Genomic DNA, 19,168 nt, shown 5'->3' on the forward strand with positions numbered 1-19,168 from the left:
GAGAGGATAAATCTTACTTACAAAGGAGATTTGAAGCAATAAATGGGATTCCATTTATTGACACATCATTATCCTACCTAATCCAAGTAAAACCTGCAAAAATATTATTAGCAAATCAAACTTTAGTCTAAACAAATTTGACTGTTCCATTTTACAACGCTGAGCCCTATTTATTTTTTCATCAAATCTCAAACCCAGTTGGGAACTCAATATATTTTTAAAGAGCTACAATTAGCACATGCAATTGCATCAGAAGGAAACAAAAAATATTCCTTCAACTAATTAAGTTTAATACTCGCAAGTCAAATGCAATGCAGAGTTGTGCTGCACATGACACAAGTATGTGAGATATCCTCTGTTTTTCTCAGGAGGCTTGAATTACACTAATAACTTCTTATTTTATCACGGCCTTATCAGGCCAGCATAACATTAAAATGTTGCTGAAACAAATAGCAGTCCGTATTTGACACTCAAGATATCAAACAGCAATATATTATATGCTTTGATTGAAAATTGGCAAATGTATAGTAGCAAGAATATCACAAATCTAAACTATAAAGAGATGCTTAATCCACATTTGCAATTGCAGGAACAGTACAGTGAAAGCAATGTCCAATGCAGCCATATGAATTTTATACAGGCATTCATAAAGAGTAGAAGATGATTTTTATCTATTAACTGACATAATTAAAAGTGGAATATCAACATGTTTGTAAGAAAAATGTACTTGCCAGCTTTGAAATAGAACTTTGACAACAATAATTGAGAAACACACCCCAATCTTCGTAATGTTCAAATATGGGTGGTCATTTTTGCGTAAAAATGAGAGAATTTTCGAGAATTTTCCTTACCAGACTCTATTTACTTTTACAGGTCGGCCTTCCTATCTGTACATCATTCTTCTCATACGTTCCTAATCAGATTAAGTGTTCATAATACACTAAAAAGAGAGCATCTGGACAATATTTCGGCAGGCTATTGATATAGAGGTAGAAACGCAACAAGTCTTCTTTGGAAACTGTTTCAGGATCAATCACATCGTCATCACAAGTAAGCACCCATAAGTCTTCCGAGTTGACTCTCTTTAAACTACCACGACAAAAAGGACATGACTCAGACTTTGTGTTCCTGTAATGTGAAAGAATTTATATGAGTGAAATGAGTAATAATAATTCTTTTTGACACCAAGCTTTCACAACAAGAGACAAGTCGGTTGACAAAGATTTGCACTTACCAATTGCGGTAGCATTTCATGCACATTGCATGACAACAATTAGGCAACACCATTTTTGTACAGGGCTCTAAGCAGATACCACATTCGTCTTCTCTCTCCAAATCAACTTTGGAAAAACGGCTATCTCCTTCCACTCTTCTTCTATCAAAACGCAAAATGTCAGTATGCCTTTCCTCAGCATCACCATACTCACCCAAACTACCATGAAGCCGTTGAAGAGATGGTAATATAATGCCTGCAAAATGGTTTCCATTGAAATGACAAAGTCAGAATATATGCATAAAACAAAGCCAAAGGGAGTTCATCTAAAAATATAATAACATTAACCAGAAGGAAACTTTGCATACCATAGAATTCCCTAATTGTGGCCTTCCTTCCGTGTGAAGATAGTCTTGATTGACCGTCAGCATATACCTATACAAAATAAGAACAACCAGTTAATTATTGCACCAATCATACTTCGAGAATCAATTTGCTACAGAAGCCAAACCAACCTTATATACAAGTATGTTGAAGAGGTTTAGATATCTGGGCGGTAGACATACACAGGAAGAATTCATCCATTGTAACAAAAACCAAAAGAGGGGAGCGAAGTGATTGTAAACCAATTTCATTTGAAGACGTGTGCCACCTTTTTTTGTTAGATTTATATTGAAGAATGTAGCTAACTATTGCATGTTTTAATGGCAGAAATTATTGGAGAAAGGTGCAAAGTACATGGTGGTTCAAGGAGTACCACCAATGGGGTGCTGTCCATTACAGCTATTACTATGTCAATCATCGGAGCGTGATGCTAAGGGGTTTCATCAACCGCCAATGCTGTAATAAAGTCCCACAACGACCGCCTAATAAAGTCCTTGAATGAATTGCGGAAACGATTTCCCAATTGTACCATTTTATATGCTGATGTATGGGGTGCATTCAACCATATACTCCAAAATCACCAGAATTTCACTTTTCAGAGCCCTTCCAGCATGCTGTGGGCAGGAGGTGGCCCTTTCAACTTTAAGTTGCATTCTCTTTGTGATCAATGGGCACATCCACTTGCAAGAACCCCGCCACTCATATATCCTGGGATGGAATCCATTTCACAGAAGCAATGTATAAGGCTTTATCAGACTCATCATTCACGGAGCGGCTTTACCTCACCAATGTCATTTGCAGACCTCATTGAACTCAAATCGGCTCACTTAACAGAGATGCAAAAGGCATGGAACCGATTTGGGTGACGTCGGTACCATTGGAACGGTTTGGGTGCTGCCGGTTTCGTTGGAGGAGGCAGCGGCAACGGCGGTTCCGTTGGAGGTGACGGTGGGTGTCGGTTCCATTGGAGGCGGCGGTGGTTCCTTTGGAGGTGGCGGTTCCTTGGAGGCGGTGGCGGTTTCCTTGGAGGCAGCGGCGTGGCAGTTCCGTTGGAGGTGGCGACGGTTCCGTGGAGGTGCGACGGTTCCGTTAAGGCGGTGGTAGTTCCTTGTGGAGCGGCAGTGGTTCCGTTGGAGGCGGCGGTTCCTTTGGAGCAGCGGTTCCTTTGAGTGGTGGCAGTTCCTTGGAGGAAGCAGTGGTTCCGTTGGAGGGCGGTGGCGACGGTTCCATTGAGGCAGCAGCGGTGGCGATGGTTCTTTTGAGGTGGCAGAGGTTCCGTTGGAGCGGGTGGCGGTGGTTCCTGATTCCTTCAAAAAGTGTAGGGTACCCGGAACCGAACACCCCTACTTACAATCACCCAAATTGCAATAATCCATATATAAGTTTAAAAAAAAAAAAAGGTCAAGGGAGAATAAAATAAAACTCATTTGTACAATTTTTTTTTACATAATTACTTAATTAGTGCTCTGATTATTTTAAAAAAAATTATAGAGATAACTAAAATGATATATGTTTCAAGGTTCCGAAGGATTAATTGAGGTGTGCGTAAGTTGGCCCGCACATCATCGGTCATTAAAAAAAAAATATATATTGTTCCTAGCCAAGAAAAATAATCCTAATGTAGAGATGGCAATGGGCTCGGTATTTTCGGGTACCCAGCTTGGCCCGTCCTGAAAAAGTCAAGCTTTACCCAGTGTTAGTGGGCTTGGGCTTGGGCCTGAGACTGATTTTAAGACCCGCCCTCGAGTACGAGCCGGGCATGGATATGTCTTCAGTCCCGGCCCGGCCCGAAATTTTACTATTAATTTTACTAAATTACCCTTATACTATATATCTAATTACAAAATTATCCTACATATATAAAAAAAAAAATTAAAATTTATTAATATTTGGTGAGTATTAAAAAATATATATTTAAAAACTGTTTCTAGAATTTAGAATATAAAAAAAAAATTGAAATTTATTAATATTTAAAAATTCACATTATAAAAATAGGCGGGCTTGGGCCGGGACTAAGATTACACAAAGTTTGTCGGGTTGGGCTTGGGCTTTACTGGTCATCCTCGTGACAGGCCCGGGTCGAGACTGGACCTTTGTCATGAGGTCGGGGTACCCGGTCCCAGCCCAGGCCAAGGGGTACCCGGTCCCAGCCCGGCCCATTGACATCTCTATCCTAATGCATGGTTAAGACTTGACCTACAAATTCTGAAACTCTGAGAAAAGTAGCCAAGCAAGGGAGAAGAACGAGGGTCTTCTATGTCCTACAACCACGGTGCTTCACTCATGGAAATCCAGAAAAAGAAAGGCACACGAGTGGGTATGAATTTGTCAATGGGCCATTTTTCAGGTGGGAAGATGTTGTTAACTCTTTCATTTAACCTTCCAATTTTATATTATTTTTACTTATCTATAAAATTAATGAAAATCCATATTTATACTGTCAATCACCCAATTGCAATAATCCATAAATAAGTTTAAAAAAAACAAAAATCAAGGGAAAATAAAATAAAACTCATTTGTACATAATTTGTTTACATAGTTACTTAATGAGTTCTGATTATTTTTAAAAAAAAAAAAAAATTATATGGTTCCTGGCCAATGAAAAATATTCCTAATGCATGGTCAAGACTTGACCTACAAATTCTGAGACTCTGAGAAAAGTAGCCAAGCAAAGGCGGAAGAATGAGGACCTTGTCTCTCCTACAACCATGGAGCTTCACTCATGGAAATCCAGAAAAAGAAAGGCACACGAGTATATAAATATCTTCAACTCGTTCTCTGAAATATATCAAAACAATACGTTTTCATCATCTGAACTTACAAAATGATGCATTCTAACTACATCCTTTATATTTCAGTAACCTTCTCCCTTCTCTTAACTTTCCCACTTTCTTCAGGTCATTTTAAGCCACCTCCAACTTTCTCCGATAAACCTAAACCTCCAGCATTTGATAATAACAAGGAAACTCCTCCGGGTAACACCAATACTCCCACCACTCCTCCAGATGACAACGACTGTCCTCCAAGTGATAAAAATAATAATCCTCCTTCAGAAAACAAACAACCTCCCCCTGTAGATGACAAAATAAATTTTCCTCCCGGCAATGACAAGACTCCCACCAATCCTCCAGGAAATACCAAAAATCCTAACAACCCTCCAGGTAAAGACGATGATTCGCATGTGAGCTTCAAAGGTTGCTTCTCCAAGGTGTTTGCCTTTGGAGACTCGTTCACAGATACCGGGAATGCTCAGTTGTTGGGTGGTTTTAAGCCCTTCGTTGATAGTATAATCTCTCACTTTCACAATGGCCCATTCGGCAAAAATAAGCTACCAGGATTCCGCCAAAGTAATGGGCGGTTGATGGTTGATTTCCTCTGCGAGGATCTTGGCTTACCCTACTTGCCACCTTTTAAAGTGGATTCCTCAGACTTCTCTTCCGGTTCCAATTTTGCTATCGGCGGATCAACTGCTCTTGCCAGTGAATTTTTTGACAGACTTAACATGAGTGATTCCTTGATGTGGAAAGGGACTCCAATGAGCTTCCAAACACAAATAGATTGGTTCAACAAGTATGTTCAGGATATGGCATGCAAGGGCAAAGATGAGAAGACCTGCAGGGCTGAGATGGGAAATGGCCTCTTCTGGATTGGTGATATGGGTGGAGATGACTATGCTCGTTTACTTGGTTCATCTGGGTCTCCTTTCTCCATGCGTTCGATTACAGAAACAACGTGTGGTCAAGTTATCAAGCTTCTTAGTGTAGGACTCCCTATTTATCTACATATTTTGTTTTGTAGTGATTTGATTAGATTTATATTGGAAGAATGTAGCTAACTATTGCATGTTTTAATGGCAGAAATTATTGGAGAAAGGTGCAAAGTACATGGTGGTTCAAGGAGTACCACCAATGGGGTGCTGTCCATTACAGCTATTACTATGTCAATCATCGGAGCGTGATGCTAATGGGTGTTCATCAACCGCCAATGCTGTAATAAAGTCCCACAACGACCGCCTAATAAAGTCCTTGAATGAATTGCAGAAACGATTTCCCAATTGTACCATTTTATATGCTGATGTATGGGGTGCATTCAACCATATACTCCAAAATCACCAGAAATTTCACTTTTCAGAGCCCTTCCAGGCATGCTGTGGAGCAGGAGGTGGCCCTTTCAACTTTAAGTTGCATTCTCTTTGTGGATCAATGGGCACATCCACTTGCAAGAACCCCGCCACTCATATATCCTGGGATGGAATCCATTTCACAGAAGCAATGTATAAGGCATTATCAGAACTCATCATTCACGGAAGCGGCTTTACCTCACCAATGTCATTTGCAGACCTCATTGAACTCAAATCGGGCTCACTTAACAGAGATGCAAAAGGCATGGGAACCGATTTGGGTGACGTCGGTACCATTGGAACCGGTTTGGGTGCTGCCGGTTTCGTTGGAGGAGGCAGCGGCAACGGCGGTTCCGTTGGAGGTGACGGTGGTGTCGGTTCCATTGGAGGCGGCGGTGGTTCCTTTGGAGGCAGCGGTTCCTTTGGAGGCGGTGGCAGTTTCCTTGGAGGCAGCAGTGGTTCCGTTGGAGGCAGCAGCGGTGGCGGTGGTTCCTTTGGAGGCGCAGGCGGTACAGCCTCTATGTTTCCCAATCCCTAACTTAATCCTATTAAAAGGAAAGGGAGAGAACAAAAACCGGATCAAAAGAATTAAGTGTTGTTTTAGGCGTTTCTTTTTGAGCTCTGAATGGGCTGCTTCAGCTGCATTCAAGGAGCGAGATATCAGAGTTTCATTTTACAATTTTTTCATTTTTGTTTTGTTGTTACTGAGACAATAAGGATTATGTCATTTCTTGAACATACATTTTGAATGTTTACAAGAATCACAAGTCACTGAATGAGATCTTACTGGGAAACTAATTTACGTTTGCCTGGTTTGTAATTCAATAAAGTAGTAAAGTTTATCTCATTTCTTTTCTCTGGGCTCTGATTCTGATCATAATACCAGTTTTTGTTTATACAACAAAAGTGTCCATCAACCACAAGTTTGAAATGAAGGTAAATCAAATATCACTAGGGCCTGAGGGATCAACTAAGATTTTTGGTGTATTACTCAAGTGATCTTAAGTTCGATCCACTTCGGCTATCTAATAAGAGTAACCATTGGAAACTTACCTGATCGTTAATTTCAGAGTCTCAGTATGCGTAAGACCCAAACACCCCGTTCATAACAAAAGAGAGGATAAATCTTACTTACAAAGGAGATTTGAAGCAATAAATGGGATTCCATTTATTGACACATCATTATCCTACCTAATCCAAGTAAAACCTGCAAAAATATTATTAGCAAATCAAACTTTAGTCTAAACAAATTTGACTGTTCCATTTTACAACGCTGAGCCCTATTTATTTTTTCATCAAATCTCAAACCCAGTTGGGAACTCAATATATTTTTAAAGAGCTACAATTAGCACATGCAATTGCATCAGAAGGAAACAAAAAATATTCCTTCAACTAATTAAGTTTAATACTCGCAAGTCAAATGCAATGCAGAGTTGTGCTGCACATGACACAAGTATGTGAGATATCCTCTGTTTTTCTCAGGAGGCTTGAATTACACTAATAACTTCTTATTTTATCACGGCCTTATCAGGCCAGCATAACATTAAAATGTTGCTGAAACAAATAGCAGTCCGTATTTGACACTCAAGATATCAAACAGCAATATATTATATGCTTTGATTGAAAATTGGCAAATGTATAGTAGCAAGAATATCACAAATCTAAACTATAAAGAGATGCTTAATCCACATTTGCAATTGCAGGAACAGTACAGTGAAAGCAATGTCCAATGCAGCCATATGAATTTTATACAGGCATTCATAAAGAGTAGAAGATGATTTTTATCTATTAACTGACATAATTAAAAGTGGAATATCAACATGTTTGTAAGAAAAATGTACTTGCCAGCTTTGAAATAGAACTTTGACAACAATAATTGAGAAACACACCCCAATCTTCGTAATGTTCAAATATGGGTGGTCATTTTTGCGTAAAAATGAGAGAATTTTCGAGAATTTTCCTTACCAGACTCTATTTACTTTTACAGGTCGGCCTTCCTATCTGTACATCATTCTTCTCATACGTTCCTAATCAGATTAAGTGTTCATAATACACTAAAAAGAGAGCATCTGGACAATATTTCGGCAGGCTATTGATATAGAGGTAGAAACGCAACAAGTCTTCTTTGGAAACTGTTTCAGGATCAATCACATCGTCATCACAAGTAAGCACCCATAAGTCTTCCGAGTTGACTCTCTTTAAACTACCACGACAAAAAGGACATGACTCAGACTTTGTGTTCCTGTAATGTGAAAGAATTTATATGAGTGAAATGAGTAATAATAATTCTTTTTGACACCAAGCTTTCACAACAAGAGACAAGTCGGTTGACAAAGATTTGCACTTACCAATTGCGGTAGCATTTCATGCACATTGCATGACAACAATTAGGCAACACCATTTTTGTACAGGGCTCTAAGCAGATACCACATTCGTCTTCTCTCTCCAAATCAACTTTGGAAAAACGGCTATCTCCTTCCACTCTTCTTCTATCAAAACGCAAAATGTCAGTATGCCTTTCCTCAGCATCACCATACTCACCCAAACTACCATGAAGCCGTTGAAGAGATGGTAATATAATGCCTGCAAAATGGTTTCCATTGAAATGACAAAGTCAGAATATATGCATAAAACAAAGCCAAAGGGAGTTCATCTAAAAATATAATAACATTAACCAGAAGGAAACTTTGCATACCATAGAATTCCCTAATTGTGGCCTTCCTTCCGTGTGAAGATAGTCTTGATTGACCGTCAGCATATACCTATACAAAATAAGAACAACCAGTTAACTATTGCACCAATCATACTTCGAGAATCAATTTGCTACAGAAGCCAAACCAACCTTATATACAAGTATGTTGAAGAGGTTTAGATATCTGGGCGGTAGACATACACAGGAAGAATTCATCCATTGTAACAAAAACCAAAAGAGGGGAGCAAAGTGATTGTAAACCAATTTCATTTGAAGACGTGTGCCACCTTTTGCTCTTGGAATTGAAGCAGCCCTAAAACCCCAGAAATCTAATTAGAAAAAATATAATATAACTGAACCACTAATAGCAACATAAGCCCTTAAATTTAACATGGATACTTACCAAATCTCAAAAAAAAAAAAAAAAAAAAAAAAAAAAGTGTTCCTAAAATTCAAATTTGCTTGCTAACCAACTGTTAGATTACAAAATAACACTAACAACAGAGAAAAAAAATCAATCTTTCCTATTTGGGAATATCTTCAACAATTCCAAAAGTGCAGTAGTTGCATACAAAAAATAAAAATCCACCACAAAAGGTTAGCTTCTTTTTCATCAATTAGCATGGCAGCTTAAAACTTATAATGTTGATCATGATACTGATAAAGTACATAAACAAACGAAAATTTACAAAAACAACCCATTTCAGCGAAAACAAAAGAACTCAAATTGTAACTTACAGATCATTTGCATGCTGTATATCGGCCTCCAAAACTTTGAGCGATTCCTGGTAAGAAGACTTGGCCAACTGATAATACATCATCTCCATCTCACAAAGAACAAAAAGAGCCTTGTAAAGGAGGATAAATAGCAACTGGGTTTTGTTTGTTTATGGTTTCTGAACACTTCTAAGAAACCTAATCCACCAAACAAACATACAAACAACGGGAAAGGTAAACTAGAAAAGAAGGTAGCCTTCTTTTCTTTTCTTCTCTTTTCTCTCGCTTTTATCTTTGCTTTTATTCTTGATGATGAATATAGGGGGCGGCTCTGACAATGACTTGCCTTTTCATTTATCTTCAGAGATATAATACACAATACTGACAAGAAAGTTTCCTTCTTTTTTATCTCTTTCTCTACACTATCTCAGTCCCTGGGGATGCTCTCATTTAATTTCTATATTTTGTTCTTATCTAATCATTTTCTTTTGTGGTAGGTTCGCTTTTGAATTCGCCCAACTCTTTCCTTCTCTCATTATTATAATTTAAAAATACCATATTTTATACACACATTATGGATTGTATCAAATATTTTATACGATATGATGACAGATTACAGTATTCTTTGGGAATATTTTATGTGGGGTTTTTATATTATGTGTGATATGATCACCCAACATTGCTTGATGAAGTGTTTATCTTGGGATATGATTAAGTTGTTGAATTATTTGAGGTAGATTAGTCATTAGTGCATAACCCTTTATTTAATTTGCCTCATTAAGCATGATTGTGGAAGACAGTTAGGTTTTGAACACAAAAGAAAACCCTGAAATTTAGGTCAAATCATATTTTAATTTGTTTTGTATGATTGAATCAAATACTTGCGTGAATTATATTATTGTTTTGCGTACGCGCCAGTTAATCAAAAATTCGATACCAAATAGGAAGAGATTGTTAATTATTTTTGCTTAAATTATTCTGATCTTTCTTAAGGGGAAAGTTGATTATTGAAAAACCAAACACACATAAGGGAAACAGATGTAGTTATTTTCCATTTTATTTAAAATAAGCATGTTCAATTTTGTACAACAATCTAATAACATCACGGCTCATCAGCACCTACTTTATTAATTATTTGTATGTTAGGTTTTCCAACTAAATCTTTAATTATATCCAAAAAGTCAATCTTTAAGTATTGACTGCTACCCAGTAGAGTAAATGATTCAATGATAAAATAATAAGAATAAATTATGTAATTTGCAGAATACAAACATCAAACTAATTCAACAAGAATCAGAATACATGTAACCCTGTACATATTTGTAGTTTGTTTTTACAAAAGCTTGCAGGTGAAAGAGAAGTGAATGTCCTGTTAAAATGAAGTAAAAGTAATACCTTGCGGTTCCAATCTCCATAAACATATGATAAAGATGTACAAATTAAGTAGAGTTGAGATGGTGGGGATGGTACAAAATTATCTAGCAGATGGGACTAAGCACCCATTTGAAACGTCAGGACTCTCAATTTCAAGAAAGCTTGTCAGTAAAGTTTTCCGTGAAGATTGTCCCCTGGAACTACCAGAAGATATTTTTTGGTCGCTTCCTTTTTCTATCTTGATTGCATCTTGTATGGCTAACTCTATTTCCTGCATCCTTGGCCTGGAGAAGCCACGTTGTTCAACACATTGTATTGCTACTTCAGCTATTCTCCAGATGGATTCCATTTTCACATTTCCTACCAGAACAGGATCTACTATGCTTATCACATCTCCTTTCCGAATCAATGATCTTGCCTGCAAAACATCAATGTTTCAGTGTTCGGTATTTAATTCATTTGATCATCGCTACATAAAAATGGCTTAGCTTCTAATGACTTTGATACTTGTATCACAGCGTTGTGGCGTATCAGCTGAGTAGTAGGACTAGGATCAACAAATACTAGCAGTTCCGCTTGTACTACAGTGATGCTAACAAATGCACATCTAAATTGATTGAAAGTGATTAAATGAGGCATACCCAGTGAACGATGTTCATTTCAGCACCAAAATCTTCCACTGAGACTGGCTTTCGTCCAGAGATCAATTCTAGGAGAACAACCCCGAAGCTATAAACATCACTCTTTTCAGTCAATTGCTGACTTGCATAGTACCTGCTAAATGACTAAGTTAAGCACATATAAGGAGATTTTTGGTTAATTATGACAAAAATTTTGAGTATGGCTTACTCAGGATCCAGGTAGCCTACTGTTCCTCGTGCTACGCTTGATATATGTGTTAGATCTTCTTCAGTTTGTCTTGAAAGTCCAAAATCTGACACTTTTGCTCTCATATTAATGTCTAGGAGAATATTGCTTGTTTTAACATCTCGATGAATGATCCCAGGGTTGCAGCCAGTGTGTAAGTACTCTAGCCCTACAAAAAATCTAAATTTCTGTTATAGCTGAAATTTGATTTATGCACGATTACCAGACAACTGGTAAGTTTGAGTCTAAACCTTTAGCTGCATCTTCTGCAATTTGTAGACGAGCAAGCCAGTCTAAAGGCTTCTGGTTGACAGAACCTGGCAGAATTTTTTTTTATAAATTTTAGTTCTATTATTTGATGTCACAATGAGTAGACTAGAAAATAGAAAATAAACAAATAGATTTAAGGATAGACAGCAGACAATGTATGCGGTCCCGCAAGGTTCCATTGTGCATATACTCATAAACCAGAATTCGTTGTTCTTCTTCTTCACAGTATCCAATCAAAGGAACCAAGTTTCTATGATGAATTCTTGACAGAAGAGCAACCTGCAAAAGTGTTCTGATGGTTAGAGACCTTCATTTTTATAAATTGTTGAGTGGCTTTCTATTGGGATGGCCCATCGCTAACGTATAAAACCGGTTCCTTTCTGTGCAAATAAACATATTTGGATATAGATGAGCAAAGAGGTACAGTTGAATCTCAAACTACCTCAGTGACAAATTGCTTTGTTGCATGGCTGGAGGAATCAGCCATGGTCTTGACTGCAATCTCTTTTCCATCTTTCATTTTTCCATAGTAAACAGAACCAAAACTTCCTTGGCCAATCTTCTTAGAAAAGTGTTCTGTCGCTATTTCTAGCTCAGAAAGTGAAATATAGTATGCTACACCTTCATCCATAAAAGGTCCACCCCGTGCTATTGAATAGGCAGTTGAAGGTTTTGCGCTAATTGGCAAGGAATCACCTGGTGGATACAGCAGAGTCGCAGAAACTACTGGGATGAGAATGTCAATCAATGTAACAGTAGAAAAACACCAAGCTATACACACCTTTGTCAACACTTTTTTGATTAGATAATTTTCTCCTAAAGTTACGCAGCAATAATAAGCTTCCCAATAACAAAACTAAGAGAATTGCAAGTACTGCTATTGAGGTTCCAAGTATTATCTTAAAACGCCTCTTTTGCTGTGCCCCGTTATTTAATTGAGGATTGTTTTCATATCTGCCAGATAAAATAAGTAGCTGTTAAAAAAAATCCTCTGAGTCAGGCTATCTGATATCAATTATATTTTATGACAGTGCGATTAAATGAGCATTTTCATACAATTAAACCATTGATATCTCGGATTCCAAAAGTGTTTCCCCTGATATATATGCAATTCACTTGGTTCTCTTAAGACTTGTATCATATTCTTTTGTGCAGCTGACAACTACTTGGTAATTTCACACAATACTATGTAATAATTTCTTCATGTAGTTTTTTGTGTTTGTATGTGCCCTATGGCATGTTTTTACTGTAGTTTAAGTTATCAGTGGAATAGTTGACAAGGATTCAGTCCAAGCCCTTACAAGTTAACAATTTTGTTCTTAAGATAGTATTAACGTTTATATAATATTACTCAGAGGCATATAGTAGTCAAAGAAAATAAAAGCATACTCACTTAAAGTTCACTTTTCCAGTTAATAGTGCTTGAGGTATATCTCCACTAAAAGAGTTGTTCTCTATGTGCCTGCCACATGTGGATCTCACAGTTAATAGTAAAACATGCACCAGAAGAAACTTGCCTACATTGGATTGAACAACATTTGTTTATTTTTTATTAAATTTTCAATAATTATGCACTTTCAAACCCCAATTCAATGGTTACTTCTGTAAAAAAGCACTACGATAGCACATACAATTCCTGTAAGCTTGGCAAACTACCCAGGTATGATGGTAATGAACCAGTTAATTTGTTGTTCTCCAGATGCCTGCAGGTGCACAAAAGAAAGATGTTATGGACTAGTTAGTTTTCCTTTATATAGATGTTAACATGATCACAGAAAAGTACTGTCTTAGCATAACTAAGTGAATGATAAGGCATTAAGTTAAGAGCTTACACAATTTGCAGATTGATAAGATTACTCATATCAGGAAGTTGCCCTGTGAGAGAGTTTCCATCCAACCACCTAAGGGAAGCAAAGTCATTAGACAGAACAGCAAAAAGGATATATCGACTAATAAATCATCTTGCAGCATGATAGCACTTACAGCTCTGTCAATGCCTCCATACTATTTAGGCCAGATGGGATTTCACCCTTCATATTCTTTCCTGACAAGGAACTGTTCAGCTGGTTAGAAGAATCCATCTCTTGTATAGCTCTTACAAGAAATTACTATCACTAAACTTCTAAACAGGAGTTTCTACATTCATGCTTATGCTTTCAATATATAACATTCCATAAGCATATATGAGATTCTACAGTCTACATTATATCTTTTAATATCAGGTTTTTAGTTTCATCCCACTTGTCTGATATTTCTATCCTTTCAAATGGCTATTTACAGAGTCCTTGCAAACTGCATTGAATCGATTTTGGAAAAGTATGTTTCTAGTTCAGAAATCTATCAAATAATTGACCACCAGAATGATCTTGGTATGAACCAGCAGAATTTTTGAAAATAAAAAGTGTGATGACATTACATTTTTGTAATTCTTGGCGGAGTAGTTGAGCTACATGTCACCCATTCCCAGTGAGCCGGGACACAAGGATCACCTCTGTCATTTGTCCATTCACTTCCATCAGACATGGATCGAAGAGCCTCAAGTACAGTCACTAAGAATGAAAAAGGCGCAATTAGCAATTATTCATCAGATCATACTTGTCATGCACATTTAAAGGCTGCAACATATTTGCAGTGAACACTGACTTATTTGTAATCCTTACCATCTTGCCAGTCAGTTTTGGTAGCAATCTTTTGGTATTTATTGATCTCTATCGCATTTAGGAGTGGTCCTTCAGTAGAATCTTGGGTCTTAGCAAAAACGAATGACAGGATAAAACTGAAAGTTACATTCATGTAGCTGGGTTCATAAAGAGTGTAGCTCCCATTAGCATTCTCTGCAATATTTACTACTGCATTGCTATAGTCAGGCATGTAAGGGTGCTGCAATTTGAACTTTCGAGTCTCATTTGCACCTAAGTCTTCAATTTCTGCAAAGTATGCATAAGCACGAGCATTGGCTGGAAAATCTTCAAGGTTTAATCTATAGCTCAGTACACCTTCTGTGCCAACAACTGCAGTTTGCATTACTTTAACAGGAGGGTATTCTCTTGTCCTTACATCTATGTCTTTTGATGTACTGATCCTCACCGTGCCAGGGGCCTCTCCAACAAGATAATTTTGCCTTCTATCAAGATCTGACTCCCAGATTCTGTCATAAGGATCATCCGGGTACCTGAGAGGATAAAATCATGTTGATAAATCAGCACTGATGATAACAAACAGCTGAATTCCACAAATTGATTACGACTGATGAGCATCAATTAGTTCTGTTCAGTCGGTGTCATCTTTTAACCGTGGTTTTTTGCTTGTATTGAGCTGGTTGTACCTGAATTTATGAACATTTATAGGGAACTTACCTCACATCATCCTTGCTTGAAGCACCAAAGTTAACTCTAGCGGCTACTTTTAAGAAAAAACTATCCTCAAAATCCGTGGCATACATGGAAAGATTCAAGGGCCTTAGCTCAAGAGTGGATATGAATGGAGAACCAGTAATTGCACAGCATATGCACACATCAATAGAATCCGAGGGTGCTCTGATAATCATTTCATTCACATAAACTCTTGAAGCGTCCAACACTGTCACAGTTGACCACCGGGTTGCATCCAAATAAAGTTGAAATTTCGGATATGAGTCTACACTTTCCGAACCTCCATATTGAAATGTTGCACGAACAAGATACCTCCTTCTCTCTTTTGTGCTCAAAGTATAACAATATTTCTTGTTGTCTATGGGAAAATCTCTGCGTGTCCGATACTGCATCCGGTTCCCATTTGGATTTTCTCCTATTACAGATTTTCCATACTTCATAGTACCCTGGTCTGAGATCCATGCTAATCCAGTACTTGGGTCAGTGTAGTTACTTGTGCCTCCACAATCTACACTAATAAATTCTGCATGCATGTTGAATTGATAAAGTATTACTACCTTGTTATAAATTTCTAATCTTTACCCTCTACACTATAACCAAACAAACATTTATGTTATACCTCTCTTCACTCAAATAACATTCAGTTGAATAAAACGTAATTTAAAAAGATTCTATAAACAAAACTTGAGAAAGAGCAATAGCATACCTGTAACTTGGCATAGTACAACAGCTGATAAAAACAGAAGATGTGTAATTGTTAGCAGAGAGTGAGAAAATAAAACCATTGAAGAGCTGCAGGCAGATAAAACCAATTAATGGGGGGTTTGATGTTTTCAAGGTTGAGAATTTTGAGGGAGTGAAAATAAAAAGTGTTGTGTTAAAAGAAGTTGAGCATCTTTACTGGGTTTCTCCTGTCCCCCACTTTTGGTCACTTTTTTGATTGATAGAGTTTGGCTTTGGCAATGCTCATTCACGTCTGTTTCTGCTTTTGATTTTTGGAATCTTCTTTTCCCAAGAGGAATAAAGATCTCATGTTCACCTTTTTCTGCCTTTGAAAAACAAACTTATGACACAATCTGAACCCACAAAGACACCAAAATCATAACCATTCATTTGTATTTTACTGCTCACAGAACATCCATGATCGATAACCTAAAAACCATTCATTTCCTTCTACTGTCACAAACTCAGTACATAATTTAAGTCTGTTGATGGTGGTGGGGACTAGGGAGAGGGAGAGAAGATTTGGCCATGCAAAAAGCATCCATAAAGAAGGAAAACGAGTAACACCAGTAGCATTACAATGGAATAATTAAAATTAAATTTAGTATCCTTTTGCTTTTTTGCAAATCACAAAAAAATTTCCGCTGTTCCTTTAGACCAACTCATCTTTAACTTTATTAACTTGTCTTCAGCTTTATTTAAGTAATGGTCCCATCTCCGTCTTAATCCATGCTTTACTATAAACCAAATTCATGGCTACCTAATTGCCTTTTAATTTTAATCATTAAAAGGGTTAGTGGTTTTGTGCATAATCTTAATCACTTAAACCTTAATGCAATGAATCTATGGAGTTGGGCTCGTTAGGATATCTAGGTGGAAACCCTTTTGACACTTTGATTGAGGGGAGGTTCCAATGCAACCACATTAAAGTATTAAACACAAGTGAAAGCAATATTTCAATTACCCAACCAACAATGGGTTGGTCCACCAGTGGTAAAGACTTGTGGTTAAGCGGTTTGCTCTGCCTGTGGTCTCAGATTTGAATCACAAGAAGAGTTGCTAATATTATTGACCACGAACCGCAGGGTTTGTCCTGTTTTGAAAACTTTGTTCAAGGTTGAGGGACTAATCGAGGTACACATAAGTTGGTCCGAACACTCCCGATAACCAAAAAGAAAAAAAAAATTTCAATTACCCATTACATTACCTGTCATCTAACATTACCCATTAAATATCTATCTTCTATCAAACACATTGATGATTCAATATTTATTTATTTATTATTATTTTGATAATTGAGATGTCCGCTTAACTTGAACGCACCTCAACTAATCTTTAGTACTCGTTAAATACCTTACAAGGTAATATTCTAAGTAAGCTACAAATGTGATAGGTAATTCCAAAGTGATTTGAATCCAGAAAGTCAATAAATGAAGCAAATATTCTTGACTCTCTGGCTAACTCCTTAGGGTTATGATTATTCAATCTGAAAAATGATATCCTTACAAAAACTCATACAAACTATCACCGACCCACCAGCCTTTACCTGTGGTTCTTTATTACTACACAGTAGACACCACCTAGAATGAACCAGACAAAGAAGATGACAACAATGGCCACATTTATGATCCATCACATGAATAGCCAGCCAGAATGGCGAGAGCAACAGATTTTGATATGGGTTTTCTGGCCCAAGCTATTAATGGGCTGAAGCTCATCAAGAGTATTGTATTGATTTGTACGGACATACAATACCGAACTTATAAGTTACTTTGATTATGGGCCTACTTAGACCCATCACCTTCAGCTTCCACATGTACTCAATTATTGCCTTTTTGAACCCAAACTCATTCATTACCACTGCCAGTGTCTTTTCACTTGACACGCTATTGTCAATTTTTATGTTTTACTTATGAGTAATGCTATAGTTGTTGACGGGTGTGTATCGAATTTGTGCATCGAATGACGTGATACAATCCTGACCGTTGATTTATTATCAGTTAATATTAATCAACGATCAGAATTTTGCCACGTCATTCGGTGCACGAATTCGGTGTAAACTTTTCGATAACTCTATCATTTTCCTTTACTTATTCATTGAGTTCACTTCTTTTTCCCAACTAAATAATAATGATTTAACGGCGTTTTTTCATTCACAAATTTTTAAAATATTATTTTTCTATTTAAATTTATATTTTGACAAAAAATAAAGAACAAACTCGGTCTAAACTATTGAGGTTTTTGAAAAGAGGAGATGATGAGTCTTTTGGTAGTAGAATGTTGAATTTTGGTGATTAGGATATATTAGAAATTGACTTAGAAGGGATAACTACGCAAACCATAATCGCTCGATTGCTGGCGATTGACGAGGTCAATGCGAGAATAGGGTTTGAGAGATTTTGATGAATAATAATAAGGGAAGAAAATTATGGTGGTATGGAGTAGCAACAATACCGGAACTGGAAACAGAATATAAATTTGGGTAGTAAAGTAGTGTTTTAAAAGTCAGTGGTAGAGAAAGTGTCATTAAACCATTATTTGGGTGGGAAAAAGTCGATTACTCTTATTTATTTAATTAAAGGTTATTTTAGTAAAACTATTGTATTTGGTTACGTAATGAGTACTTGCTTGTTTTAGATATACAACTCTTATCACTCTCGTGTTTGGTCTTTTTTTGTAATGAACACCCATTAATTTCGAAACTGTGACCTTAACCCCCATTTTTGTTAGATCGTTAGGTTATTCCGTGTAAGTTTGAATTAAGTGGCCTTTTTACTATTCACCCAAATTCAATCAACAATGTTAAGGCTAATATATTTTTTACAAATAAAATTGTTGAAAATTTTGAATGTCGAATTGACAAACGTTTCTGAAACCAACGAGTACTTATTTCAAAAAGAGGCTAAACATATAAGCATTAGTGTCGTATTTCCAAAACTAGAGGATACTTACTTAAAAAAAAAAAAAAAAAAAAAAAAAAAGCCAAACACCCCGGATTAAAAAAACCCTTTAATTAAAATTTTCTATATATACATTTTGTTTTGGGAACATAATAAAATAAAAATGGTTAATTTAATTATAGGAGAAATATGTTAAGACAAATTTATCATGTATTCTGACATCAACCTATCATCTAATCGAAGAGTTTATGATGATGCATAAATAATGTCAATTGAATCTTTAAGAAAGAAATATTATTACGATTGGGCCCCCTGGCCCACAGCAAAAAAAGATGGGCCTGGTTGATTGAGTAGGTTGGGGCCTAGAATTGCCATTTCAACTGTCTTAATTAAGCTTTATCACACAACCACAACCACAGACAATAATAATAATAAATTAATAATAATAACTTAAAAAAAAAAAAAAAATTCAGACTTTGGCATTTATGTAAACATGATGTAAAGTGGTGTAGCAGGAAAGTGAGAGGTTAGAGATAA

General features: G+C 36.8%; 3 protein-coding genes across 5 annotated transcripts; all 3 read right to left on the bottom strand.

Moving 5' to 3' along the window:
* Positions 1-21: 21 nt before the first annotated feature.
* On the bottom strand, positions 22-1,816 carry LOC116128255 (E3 ubiquitin-protein ligase AIRP2-like). Its single transcript, XM_031413977.1, has 5 exons — positions 1,729-1,816; positions 1,582-1,648; positions 1,235-1,469; positions 852-1,128; positions 22-93 (listed from the first exon to the last, which is right to left on the bottom strand). Exons 1-4 carry the CDS (start codon positions 1,792-1,794, stop codon positions 918-920), a joined length of 579 nt encoding a protein of 192 aa, XP_031269837.1. The 5' UTR covers positions 1,795-1,816; the 3' UTR covers positions 22-93; positions 852-917.
* A 4,519-nt stretch (positions 1,817-6,335) lies between these two features.
* On the bottom strand, positions 6,336-9,525 carry LOC116128556 (E3 ubiquitin-protein ligase AIRP2-like). 3 transcript variants are annotated; one of them, XR_004127784.1, is made up of 6 exons: positions 9,148-9,525; positions 8,560-8,722; positions 8,413-8,479; positions 8,066-8,300; positions 7,683-7,959; positions 6,336-6,356 (listed from the first exon to the last, which is right to left on the bottom strand). XR_004127784.1 is itself a non-coding variant. In XM_031414287.1 (5 exons), the coding sequence occupies exons 1-5, from the start codon at positions 9,234-9,236 to the stop codon at positions 7,749-7,751; spliced, it is 765 nt and encodes a 254-aa protein (XP_031270147.1). In that variant the 5' UTR covers positions 9,237-9,525; the 3' UTR covers positions 7,674-7,748. The 3 variants fall into 3 exon arrangements, 1 of the variants encoding a protein (XP_031270147.1); XR_004127779.1 differs by lacking the exon at positions 6,336-6,356 and adding an exon at positions 6,853-6,924; XM_031414287.1 differs by lacking the exon at positions 6,336-6,356 and having other exon boundaries at positions 7,674-7,959.
* An 892-nt stretch (positions 9,526-10,417) lies between these two features.
* Positions 10,418-15,793, bottom strand: LOC116128498 (probable LRR receptor-like serine/threonine-protein kinase At1g67720). Its single transcript, XM_031414210.1, has 15 exons — positions 15,715-15,793; positions 14,994-15,531; positions 14,298-14,809; positions 14,054-14,186; positions 13,621-13,692; positions 13,470-13,538; positions 13,269-13,340; positions 13,031-13,099; positions 12,419-12,591; positions 12,080-12,333; positions 11,790-11,916; positions 11,619-11,684; positions 11,350-11,536; positions 11,142-11,274; positions 10,418-10,918 (listed from the first exon to the last, which is right to left on the bottom strand). The coding sequence occupies exons 1-15, from the start codon at positions 15,791-15,793 to the stop codon at positions 10,601-10,603; spliced, it is 2,802 nt and encodes a 933-aa protein (XP_031270070.1). The 3' UTR covers positions 10,418-10,600.
* Positions 15,794-19,168: the final 3,375 nt, after the last annotated feature.

The sequence above is a fragment of the Pistacia vera genome, unplaced genomic scaffold (assembly GCF_008641045.1).
Source record: "Pistacia vera cultivar Batoury unplaced genomic scaffold, PisVer_v2 Contig1055, whole genome shotgun sequence".
Lineage (NCBI taxonomy): Eukaryota > Viridiplantae > Streptophyta > Magnoliopsida > Sapindales > Anacardiaceae > Pistacia > Pistacia vera.

Excerpts from the sequence above, each read along its gene's own strand:
- LOC116128255 (XM_031413977.1), bottom strand. The coding sequence starts at position 1,794 with ATGAATTCTTCCTGTGTATGTCTACCGCCCAGATATCTAAACCTCTTC. Across the intron at positions 1,649-1,728 it reads TCAACATACTTGTATATAAG|GTATATGCTGACGGTCAATC; the intron begins GTTGGTTTGGCT and ends TATTTTGTATAG. Across the intron at positions 1,470-1,581 it reads CACAATTAGGGAATTCTATG|GCATTATATTACCATCTCTT; the intron begins GTATGCAAAGTT and ends ACCATTTTGCAG.
- LOC116128556 (XM_031414287.1), bottom strand. The coding sequence starts at position 9,236 with ATGGAGATGATGTATTATCAGTTGGCCAAGTCTTCTTACCAGGAATCG. Across the intron at positions 8,480-8,559 it reads TCAACATACTTGTATATAAG|GTATATGCTGACGGTCAATC; the intron begins GTTGGTTTGGCT and ends TATTTTGTATAG. Across the intron at positions 8,301-8,412 it reads CACAATTAGGGAATTCTATG|GCATTATATTACCATCTCTT; the intron begins GTATGCAAAGTT and ends ACCATTTTGCAG.
- LOC116128498 (XM_031414210.1), bottom strand. The coding sequence starts at position 15,793 with ATGGTTTTATTTTCTCACTCTCTGCTAACAATTACACATCTTCTGTTT. Across the intron at positions 11,537-11,618 it reads TGCAGAAGATGCAGCTAAAG|GGCTAGAGTACTTACACACT; the intron begins GTTTAGACTCAA and ends GATTTTTTGTAG. Across the intron at positions 11,275-11,349 it reads GTAGGCTACCTGGATCCTGA|GTACTATGCAAGTCAGCAAT; the intron begins GTAAGCCATACT and ends GTCATTTAGCAG.